Source organism: Nanorana parkeri, unplaced genomic scaffold, assembly GCF_000935625.1.
Source record: "Nanorana parkeri isolate BGI_ZX_2015 unplaced genomic scaffold, ASM93562v1 scaffold474, whole genome shotgun sequence".
Lineage (NCBI taxonomy): Eukaryota > Metazoa > Chordata > Amphibia > Anura > Dicroglossidae > Nanorana > Nanorana parkeri.
In genome coordinates, this window is record NW_017306742.1 from 1,150,731 (window position 1) to 1,162,579 (window position 11,849).

The 11,849-nt window shown below is 43.8% G+C and overlaps 1 protein-coding gene across 1 annotated transcript; it reads left to right on the forward strand.

Moving 5' to 3' along the window:
* The first annotated feature begins 500 nt into the window (after window positions 1-500).
* Window positions 501-7,289, forward strand: PCK1 (phosphoenolpyruvate carboxykinase 1). The gene is made up of 10 exons (XM_018560691.1): window positions 501-528; window positions 2,512-2,761; window positions 2,884-3,065; window positions 3,196-3,399; window positions 3,510-3,697; window positions 4,764-4,926; window positions 5,165-5,389; window positions 5,602-5,733; window positions 5,930-6,025; window positions 6,598-7,289. Exons 2-10 carry the CDS (start codon window positions 2,538-2,540, stop codon window positions 7,050-7,052), a joined length of 1,869 nt encoding a protein of 622 aa, XP_018416193.1. The 5' UTR covers window positions 501-528; window positions 2,512-2,537; the 3' UTR covers window positions 7,053-7,289.
* Window positions 7,290-11,849: the final 4,560 nt, after the last annotated feature.

The window sequence follows — 11,849 nt, forward strand, 5'->3', positions numbered from 1 at the left end:
CATTTGTTCTGTATTATTTCAGGTAAACAATACAAAAAATTAAATGTGAGCTTAAAATAAAAAAATTAAATTAGCTCTCTTATAATTAAAAAAAAAAAAAACTCTACAAAGAAATGTTTTCTCTGTTGGGGGAAACAGGTGTTTTTGTGTTATTCTGTTCTATGGCTCTCGCCGATAATAAGATAAGTACACAGTGTTTCCTGTATTCTGCTTCCTTATCAATCATTAGCTCTTAAAGGAATTTTGTTGATCAGAAACTCTCTTACGACAAAAACTTGTTTGCAGGACTGAGAGTCAGAACAGATCAATATGACGAAGGGACAGACCTGCAAGAGGAGGAGGGGGGGTGAAATGGGGTGGAGCCTAAGTTACTTGACACTATTTAAGAACCGGCTTTTTTACCTAGTGTCATCAGAAAGAAACTGATTCACTTGACTTCAAAGAAGAAAAAGAAGGAGAAGGAGAAGAAGGAGAAAAAGAAGAAGGAGAAATAGAAGAAAAATTACAACTTTCTACAACTTTTTCCCTGTAAGTACAGAAATTTAATTTAAACTTTTCCTCCCTGAGCTTTGATGATGATTGTATTAACAATGATTATTGGCAAGAATTGCAGATTGGTATATTTGCTTGCATTAGTAATATTTTTTTGCTATTAATTATAAACATTTATGTCAATTAGATGCTAAATCTTGATGTTATTAAGTTTAAGACATTTTTATGATTTGCTAGACTTGGGAGAACCCAGCCTATCGGTTCAGTAGGACCTGACAACATGACGGATTCTGGACGTACTTCTTGACTCCAGATTCTGTTACTTGGCCTAGTCCTGGGAAATGGATTGGCTGGGCAGTGGTTTGGCTATCAATATGGCTGCCCTATTGTGTTTGAGAGAGTGGTTTGGTTTGATCATTCTCAACATGCTCTTGTAGAAATAATAGATGGATTCTACATCATCCCTATCCCTCTACATCATCCCTATCCCTCTACATCATCCCTATCCCTCTACATCATCCCTATCCCTCTACATCATCCCTATCCCTCTACATCATCCCTATCCCTCTTCATCATCACTATCCCTCTACATCATCCCTATCGCTCTACATCATCCCTTTCCCTCTTCATCATCCCCATCCCTCTACATCATCCATATGCCTCTACATCATCCCTATCCCTCTACATCATCCCTTTCCCTCTTCATCATCCATATCCCTCTACATCATCCCTATCCCTCTACATCATCCCTTTCCCTCTTCATCATCCATATCCCTCTACATCATCCCTATCCCTCTACATCATCCCTATCCCTCTACATCATCCCTATCCCTCTACATCATCCCCGTCCCTCTAGATCACCCCTATCCCTCTCCATCATCCCTATCCCTCTACATCATCCCTGTCCCTCTACATCATCACTTTCCCTCTTCATCATCCCCATCCCTCTAGATCACCCCTATCCCTCTACATCATCCCTATCCCTCTACATCATCCCCGTCCCTCTAGATCACCCCTATCCCTCTACATCATCCCTATCCCTCTACATCATCCCTGTCCCTCTACATCATCACTTTCCCTCTTCATCATCCCCATCCCTCTAGATCACCCCTATCCCTCTACATCATCCCTATCCCTCTACATCATCCCTGTCCCTCTACATCATCCCTTTCCCTCTTCATTATCCCCATCCCTCTAGATCACCCCTATCCCTCTACATCATGCCTATCCCTCTACATTATCCCTATCCCTCCACATCATCCCTATCCCTCTACATCATGCCTATCCCTCTACATTATCCCTATCCCTCCACATCATCCCTGTCCCTCTTCATCATCTCCATCTCTCCTCATCCTACTATTTCAAAACCTCTTCATCCTACTCTTCCTTTCAGAATTGGAAACATTTGAAAAAAATCTCCTCAGTTCTTCTGATGCATCTCATTGGTTTCCTTTGCTCTCCTCCCATTATCTCCTGCATTGTGGCAAGCCTGGACATGTCCAGATTTAACCCTGACTTTGTCCACTGCCATGGCTTTCAAGTGGCCATAGCCGCCATAGTTCACCATTATTAAGTGGCCATTAGTAAGTTGGATTAGATTGGGGCTGTAATGAAGGTGTCACTCACAGTTATATTTTCTGGGGATTGTCCCACCATCCTTTGGCAGATGGGGAACTGGGGATAGTGGTGGGGATTGTCCCACCATCGTTTAGCAGTTGAGGAACTGGGGATAGTGGTGGGGATTGTCCCACGATCGTTTAGCAGTTGAGGAACTGAGGCTACTGGTGGGGATTGTCCCACCATCGTTTAGCAGTTGAGGAACTGAGGATAATGGTGGGGATTGTCCCACCATCGTTTAGCAGTTGAGGAACTGAGGATACTGGTGGGGAAGATACAAAAAAACAATACCAAATGCTAACAATACTTCCTATCTGAAATCAAAATGTTTGCTATCCTATTTATTGCCGATGTTGTTTTTAACCACACATGATCTCACACCTTCCAACTATTTCTCCACAGGTTAAGCAAGAATACCTGACATCAAAATGCCTTCCAGGCAGAAGACAGAGCTCCAGGTTGCAGGCATCGTTACTCAGGGAGATCTGAACAGCTTAAGTCCTGAAGTGGTCCATTATATCATTACCAATGCCCGCATCTGCTTGCCAGATAACATCCACATCTGCAATGGTTCTGAAGAGGAGAACAAGAAGCTCCTCCACCAGATGGAAGAGACTGGCATGATCAAGAGACTGCCCAAATATGAAAACTGGTACGTAGGTCTATGCTATTATAGGGTGGGAGAGATTTGAGATTCCAGACGAAATATTAGTCATAGAACGTACATTTGCAGAGTTCACATGTTAATGGTAACACCTTTTGTCTCCATATCAGTTGGCTGGCTCGTACGGATCCCCGGGATGTGGCAAGAATTGAAAGCAAAACTGTAATAGTCACTCAAGAACAAAGAGACACGGTGCCTATTGCCAAAAGTGGACTCAGCCAACTAGGCCGCTGGATGTCAGAAGATGATTTCGGGAAAGCCTTCAAATCCAGGTTCCCTGGTTGCATGAAAGGTACAGCGATGGGGTCCCTGAATGACCCACGGAACTTTCTTTTTAACACAACTTTTTTTTTAGGTAATTTAAATGTTTAAGCAACCAGCTCTATTATTAATTCCTATATGGCTTTTCTTTTTTTTGGCAGGTCGCACAATGTATGTCATCCCATTCAGCATGGGTCCTATTGGCTCCCCGCTTTCAAAGATTGGCATTCAACTGACGGATTCACCCTACGTAGTCGCCAGTATGAGAGTCATGACCCGAATGGGAACGGATGTACTGGATGCCCTTGGGGAAGGGGAGTTTGTTCGATGCCTTCATTCTGTCGGCTGCCCTTTACCACTAAAAAGTAAGTTATCAAGACTATAATAAAAAAAAAACATTATGCACATGTGCTGGATATTAAGTAAAGAAAATGATCTGAGGAAAAACATTAATCCATGTATGTGTGTTTTGCAGAAGCGATGATGAATAACTGGCCGTGTAATCCGGAGCTGACTCTCATTGCACACATCCCAGACCGCAGAGAGATTATCTCTTTCGGAAGCGGATATGGTGGAAATTCTCTCCTGGGGAAGAAATGCTTCGCTCTCAGAATTGCCAGTCGGATTGCGAAAGAAGAAGGATGGCTGGCGGAGCACATGCTGGTACGAAAAAACACTGAACACAGAATTAGAAACTATAATCCATTGAAGGAATCCCATATTGAGAAATGACGAAGGTTGTCACTGCTTAAAGCTTAACCCCCCCCCCTCCCCAATAAAAATATATATAGTATACATACCTTTTTTTTTAGCTGTCTTCGGTCTGGACTTGTGATGCCCCCAAGTCCTCTCCTTTTAATTCCTATAGCGGCAGTCATGCAGAGAATGATGCTACATAATGATGCAGGCACTGTTCTCTGTATTATTCTCCTGCATGTAAAACGTGGTTTGATGGCTTGCCCCCAGCGGGGTGTTCCTGATGCCCTGGGCTCACAAAAGTGGGGAGTGTCTTTCAAACTGGATCTGGAATTGTGGCAGGGACTAAAGGAGCACAAAAAGTGCAGCACTGGAGCATGTAGAGGCATGCAGGGGCATGGAGGTGGGACTATTCTTTTTAACAGAGGTGGAAGGTAAGGGGAGGGAAAGGTTTTTTTTTTAGTTGTTTTTTTAAAGAAACACTTCTTTTGGAGTTTGGATTTAACGCTCAAATTTTTTGGCTTTAGTTGGTCGCAAAGTTTCAATGACACTAAAAGAGTATTCTCTAAAGAACACTAACTGCATGCTAATCAAGAACTAAGGAAGTATTGAGATCAGACAGCCAGGGAAATAGTATTTTCACAAGGCAGCTAACAAAAGAACTCTCTGGGGGGAATTTATCAAAACTGGAGCAGACAAAAACCGGCGCAGTTACCCGTGGCAGCTTCTAACTTTTATTTTCAAAACTTAACTGAACAAACTGAAGAGAGAAGCTGATTGGTTACCATGCACAACTGCTCCAGATTTTGTCTGCTCCAATTTTGATAGATTTCCCCCACTATCTTTAATTCAGTACAGGTTTTCCTTTATAGATATTATCCACTTTCAAGTCATCTATCTACTACAATTTTATCTGAAATTTTAATTGAGATACTCCATCTGTTTCCTTGATTAGGAACTATACTGAAATAACATTCATAGTATGTAATGTATTATATATTTATATTGTATTTCTTTTCCTTGATCCTCCCAGATTCTAGGAATCACCAATCCTGAAGGGAAGAAGAAATATTTTGCGGCTGCTTTCCCAAGTGCTTGTGGGAAAACCAACTTGGCCATGATGCGGCCCTCAATGCCAGGCTGGAAGATTGAGTGCGTTGGTGACGACATTGCCTGGATGAAGTTTGATGAACATGGTAATTATTAGTTTTCATTTACATGAAATACTGAATCTAGCAGGTAACAGAGCTTAAAAAAAGTAGGTGTAGCCAAAGTTCTTTCATTAATAGGATGTAACAGTAAAAGCATTTTTCTTAAAACATCATTCGAAAATGAACCATATAGTGTTTGTGATCTCTTTTGTCCTCTTCAGTACGTTTATCTTGTTGTTGTCTACATTTGAATACTAATTGGAAAATATAATTGATTTTTAAGGAAACCTCAGAGCTATTAACCCTGAAAATGGCTTTTTTGGAGTGGCTCCTGGAACCTCTGTGAGGACCAACCCAAACGCCATGGAGACCATCAGAAAGAATACCATATTCACCAATGTAGCAGAGACCAGCGATGGTGGCGTCTACTGGGAGGGCATGGACATGAAATTAGAACCGGGAATGACTTTGACGTCATGGAAAAACAAAGAATGGACACCTGAAGCTGGTAAGATCATTGGGGTAGCAAATCTTATACACTGGAATGTTTCAGCCCCATTCTACTCAGCTACCATAAAGTTGATTTTGTAATTCTTCTTTAAGAAAGTCAAATATGGGTCTTTAGCTATCGGTAAACATTCCAAAAACTTCAACCATGATCCATTCCCATATCACAAAGATTTGAGAAAATGAATTTTAATACACGTTTCATTCTTGCAGGTGAACCAGCTGCCCATCCCAACTCTCGTTTCTGTACCCCGGCCAGTCAATGCCCGATCATCGATTCTCAGTGGGAATCTTCAGAAGGAGTACCCATCGAAGGCATCATTTTTGGTGGCCGTAGACCTGCTGGTATGTATTCTGAAGCCAATAGATTTAACTGAACATAAAATGAAAAACAAAATAAAATTGAAGTTCTGTTGTAGGAAAAAAAAAATCTTAATCACATAGTACATTTGGCGTAGAATCTTGAGAGTCGTTATTCTGTCTTGCTAGAAGTTTTTTTGTTTACTGAAATATGTAACCAGTTTGTGACTTTATTTTCAAGGTGTGCCACTGGTTTATGAGGCAGTGAGTTGGCAACATGGAGTCTTTGTTGGGTCAGCCATGAGATCTGAAGCAACTGCTGCAGCTGAGTATAAAGGTGAGTAGCACTATGATATTCAGCTAATATTAGCTGTTCTTATAACATAATATAATACATTGTACTAAATCTAAACATATTCACGCTGGAAGTGAGGAGATTAAGGGGGGACATTATTTTGATGTACAAGATGTTCAATGGTGATAGCAACATCAGCAAAAAACTTTGTACAGTTAACTCTATAACAAAGACTAGAAGCCACCACCTACAATTGGTGGAGAAAAGATTTAACCACAAAGGGCGAAGGGGCTTCTTCTCAGTTAGTGCGGTTAAAGTCTGGAACTCTCTGCCACAAGAAGTGGTATCAGCAGAGAGTATTGAATCATTCAAAAAACATTTAGACAACTTCCTCAGAGACAGTAACATAAAGGGGTACGGGTACCCTTAAAAACAAGATCACATAGGGACTCTTACACACATATACACATGCAGAATCACATACATACACACAATAGGTTGAACTTGATGGACCTGTGTCTTTATTCAACCTCAAATACTACTACTAACTATGTAACTATGTAATTATAGTGGCCAGAGTCAGTAATGAAAAACGTATGGTGTCTCTTTTGTAGGCAAGGTCATCATGCACGATCCGTTTGCCATGAGGCCTTTCTTCGGCTACAACTTTGGACGGTACCTTGCGCATTGGCTCAGCATGGAGCACCTTCCATCTGCTAAACTGCCTAAGATCTTCCACGTCAACTGGTTCCGAAAAGACAAGCAAGGAAACTTCCTGTGGCCTGGTTACGGAGATAACATCCGCGTTCTCGAGTGGATGTTCAACAGGATCAACGGAGTAGACTGCGCCAAAGAGACGCCCATCGGCTACATCCCCGCCGAAGGCTCCCTGAACCTGAAAGGGCTCGGCGACATCAACATGGAAGAGTTGTTCGAAATCAACAAAGAGTTCTGGGAGGAGGAAGTCAAAGACATAAGAAAATATTACGATGACCAAGTCAATGCTGACCTGCCGTACGAAATAGAGTGGGAGCTGGATTCTTTGGAGGAGAGGTTGAAACAGTTGTGAGGGGTTGAGCAGGTGGATGTAGAGCACTTCATTTCAGTTGTAGAGAAGGACTCCTCTCTAAAACGAGAAACTTGGTGTCCCCAGCTATATAAATAGGCGCATGGTTCAGATTCTGTACCGCATAATCTTGGGCTTTTCCATGTAACGGGGGTGACCTAAGTAGTAGTATGTACTGTATCCTGTCTTCCTTTCTTTCTATATTCCTTCTCAGCATTATGTATTGTAAAGAAGAGAGGGGGCGGAGTGAAAAGGAGGACAAAAACCTATCCTAAAGCTTGTAATAGGAAAACTTCAGTGTGGGGGGAAAAAGTGGAGAGAGAGAGAAAGAGGCGATTGTAGACGAGATAAAATCCTGAGAAGCAGAGACACTTCAGGAGAATTTAAGAGTTATATGTTTCTTACGGTTATGCCGACTTTATGCATTTTATATCTATATAATTATTCTATGTATATATTTTAATACTTTATGTCATTATTTTCTCGACGTGGTTAACTGCATAATAAATATTTTTATACAGAAATACTAAAGGATTCCCTTGATGTTTGATATGAGGAAACAGAGCTCAAATATGCAACACAATACCAGGTTATTTTAAGCTTTATACTACATGCAGGGGCGTTAATAGAAATCACAGGGCCCCATAGCAAATGGACTCTGCAGGGACTCAGGTGGGCTGCACACTTCTTACCTGTCTGCGCTGTCCTCCTCCGTGGTCGCTGGGCCCCACCTCCTCTTCCGTCCACGGGCCCGGCCTCCTCTTCCATCGTCGGACCCTGTCTCCTTTTCTATCGATGGGCCCCGCTTCCTCTTACATCACTGGCCCCGCCTCCTCTTCCATCGTCGGGCCCTGTCTCCTTTTCTATCGACGGGCCCCACCTCCTCTTACATCACTGGCCCCTCCTGCTCTTAGGTCGCCGGGCCCCGCCTCCTCCTTCACTGCGAACGCCGGGCCCAGGCGGCCCACACAACATCAGAGGGATGCCCTGGCTGGGCCCCCCTGTGCCCGGGCCCCATAGCAGCCACCTGGGTCGCTATGGCGATTGTTACGCAACTGACTACATGCATATAAAAGTTGGACTCCAGGCGCATATAAAAGCACATATAATGCAGTAATACACAGCAATATATGAATAAACATATTTTTGTATCTTTATTGGTGTAAGTACCAGATTGTGACTTGGTATCAGCCAGGTGTGGTCTCTGTACAGCAGAGCTCAGGCTGGGCGGATGAGAAGCCGCACAACGAGCCAAACAGGTGTGCTGCAGTGAGAGAGAGGCAGAGAGGTGAGCTCATCTCTCTACTATTCTTTTTTACTGTCCAGTCACAGGCTAGGGGAGGGACAAGGCCTATAGCAGAGATAGGTTCCGGCACCGCCCCCTGCTAAACAAGACTGTGCTGTGTCAATCTCAGGACTGGATGGTCAGAAATACAAATCCTTTGGATCCTTGCCAAACTCTAACAGCCACAGGCATGACTCCAAGAGGTAGAAGCACAGTGTAGTTTAACCACAGCTTGAGCACCAAGGTTGCCGACCTAAAGCTCTCTTTTGCTATGTACAAGAGCTGGTAAAAATTAGTTTCTGCCAGGGCTATTATACTCTCCCTTTGCTCCGGCACTCTGCCAGAAAAAAAAAACTACAACTTAGAATTGGGTATTTATCCTACCACTTGCTGCTGCAGGCATATGCCCACAAGGGCCCTGTGGCAAATACAGATCCCCCTAAAAGAAAAGAGGTTGCCAATAGGAAATGGCGGTGTGGTGGCTGGGTGGTGGTGACTTGTACTCCTTGATTCCTGGGTTTGATCACCATCCAGAATACTACCTGCATGGTGTTTGTATGATGTGCGTGTGTCTGCATGGCTTCCTCCCATGTGTGTGTATAAAGTCCTATCTATATTCATAAGATAGATGAGTCCTCCATAAGATAAATGAGTTCCATCACAATGTTAACGGGTCAGGAAGGGGAATCTGTTGAGCTGTATATATGGAGGGTGGTTTCACCGGTGCCATCACAATGTTTACGGGTCAGGAAGGGGAATCTGTTGAGCTGTATATATGGAGGTTGGTTTCACCGGTGCCATCACAATGTTTACGGGTCAGGAAGGGGAATCTGTTGAGCTGTATATATGGAGGGTGGTTTCACCGGTGCCATCACAATGTTTACGGGTCAGGAAGGGGAATCTGTTGAGCTGTATACATGGAGGGTGGTTGCAGCGGTAGCATCACAATGTTTACGGGTCAGGAAGGGGAATCTGTTGAGATGTATATAAGGATGGTGGTTTCACCGGTACCATCACAATCTTTATGGGTCAGGAAGGGGAATCTGTTGAGCTGCAAACATGGAGGGTGGTTGCAGCGCTAGCATCACAATGTTTACGGGTCAGGAAGGGGAATCTGTTGAGATGTATATAAGGATGGTGGTTTCACCGGTACCATCACAATCTTTATGGGTCAGGAAGGGGAATCTGTTGAGCTGCATACATGGAGGGTGGGTGCAGCGGTAGCATCACAATGTTTATGGGTCAGGAAGGGGAATCTGTTGAGATGTATATAAGGTTGGTGGTTTCACCGGTACCATAACAATGTTTATGGGTCAGGAAGGGGAATCTGTTGAGCTGTATACATGGAGGGTGGTTGCAGTGGTACCATCACAATCTTTATGGGTCAGGAAGGGGAATCTGTTGAGCTGTATACATGGAGGGTGGTTGCAGTGGTACCATCACAATCTTTATGGGTCAGGAAGGGGAATCTGTTGAGCTGTATAGATGGAGGGTGGTTGCACCGGGAGCATCACAATGTTTACGGGCCAGGAAGGGGAATCTGTTGAGCTGCAAGCATGGAGGGTGGTTGCAGCAGTAGTGTAGGACATATAGGTGGGCCATTTTGATAATAAGGTCAAGATTTGTGCCTGGAGTTCTGCTTATACATAACAAAGGTTGTTCTCCAGCGCCTCTGGAATAGTGAGATCACATTGTAATAAAGAAGGAACATATTCATCTACACCTTTCCAATTATTGTTTTGTAATTTAAAGAGAAATGGCGCTCCACCAGGATTTTATGGACCTTGGCATCACAAGTTGTTGACTTTCACCAGAAATCATTTGTTAGGAAACTGATTGCAGAGCTGTAAACTTGATTAGCAGAGATAGTGTCAGCGAGTACACACAGAGGTCAGCCATGATGTCAGCAAAGAGCAGAACGAAGATGTGAGCATTGATGGACCTTTGAGACTTGTGCGTTGTGGCAATGCATGTTTACGCTCATGGGCTGCCTAAGTGTGAACGGACCCTACAGGTTCTGCCTTTCAGATGAGAGACTTGCCTGAGGTGACATTTAACCCAAACTTTATTTATTTTTTTTAAGCTTGGGGAAGAGTGAGTTTACTCCTCTGCATGCCTTTACTGCGGTCTGTCACCCCATTGGGAAAATCTTTCCCTGATCTGGGTCCTTCTGTGATAGTCAGGGCTCTGCTGTGAGCTTAAAGCCTAACTCTGGGCTCTGACTCCTGCAATGTGCCTTATGTCACACATACTTTGCACTAAGGCAGCCCATTCAAAATCAACAGACTGCCAATGCACCCTAAGAAGCTTAAAATAGCATGTGACCCTTTATTATTAACGCAACAGTAGTGCATTGCTGTGAGTTACAATGCAGGTTCATTGCCTTAGTATGTTGGGGCGCAAGGGTGTCCCTAAATTTTTTGTGGGATAAGGGGTGTGCGCTGCTAATGCATATTCCGAGAGGGGGTGTGCAAGTGGTGCACATAACTGGGGGTGGGAGTAGAGGTAGGGCCAGGAGCTGGGTGGGATGCTGGCCAGAGCGTCCCACTCAGCTCCTGGCAACCAGTGACATCACTGGTTGCCAGGAGCTGGGCGGGACACCAGCCAGAGCATCACAGGTTGCTAAGAGCTCTTTGCAACCTGGGATGCTCTGGCCGAAAAGGGGGCAGCAGGTGTGGGAGGGGCCCCCTACATGACCCCAAGAGATGCCACCCGAGGCAACATTATAGGGATGTCCCTGTTGGGATGCCATTCGAAATTAATATGTTGCTGCGAAGTATGAATCTGACCTTAAGTAAATAAACTTAAGTTTCCTAAATTTGCTCAAAAATGTAGAGAACACTAAATAAAATATACTAATCAACTGCACAAACACCCCCAACTCCCTCCCCCCAAAAATAAAAAACCCTCTAAATGCTCATTACCATCAGTAACTCTAATTTCATGTGCAAATATCTAGCTATTGCGAGTTATTTCATGGGGCCGTGGCTGCGGCCTACCCTCCCTAACCCACTGAATTGAAGTTCTTTTGAAGTTTATCTTTCCCCGGAGATAGGCTTTTACTTTCCCAAAATGACTGATCATGAATTAACTGGGAACACACAGATAACTTGACTGAGTCAATCAGTTGGGATGGACACACCCCTCTTTTTTGTCTGTTCATACGACTCGTTGTGAAGCTTTAATTAGAAAGTATCAAGCAACAAGTGATCGGGTCACCAATGGACAACACAATGTTACCGCCCAATGAGAGGAAATCCCCTCGTAGACAGTTGTCACCGGGACAGGTGTCCCCTTTGGAGAATTTCCCCCTCTACTCCTGTTCCAATGCCAACAGCTACCACCTCTTGTATCACTTGCCTCTCCCTTTTAGATTGTAAGCTCTCCCGGGCAGGGTCCTCCATTCCATCTTATCTTGATTTGTATTGCAACTGTCATGTCTTTCTTATATTGTAAAGCGCTACACAAACTGTTGGCGTCTATAGGACTAAAACGCCTGTGAAACGAGAATGCCT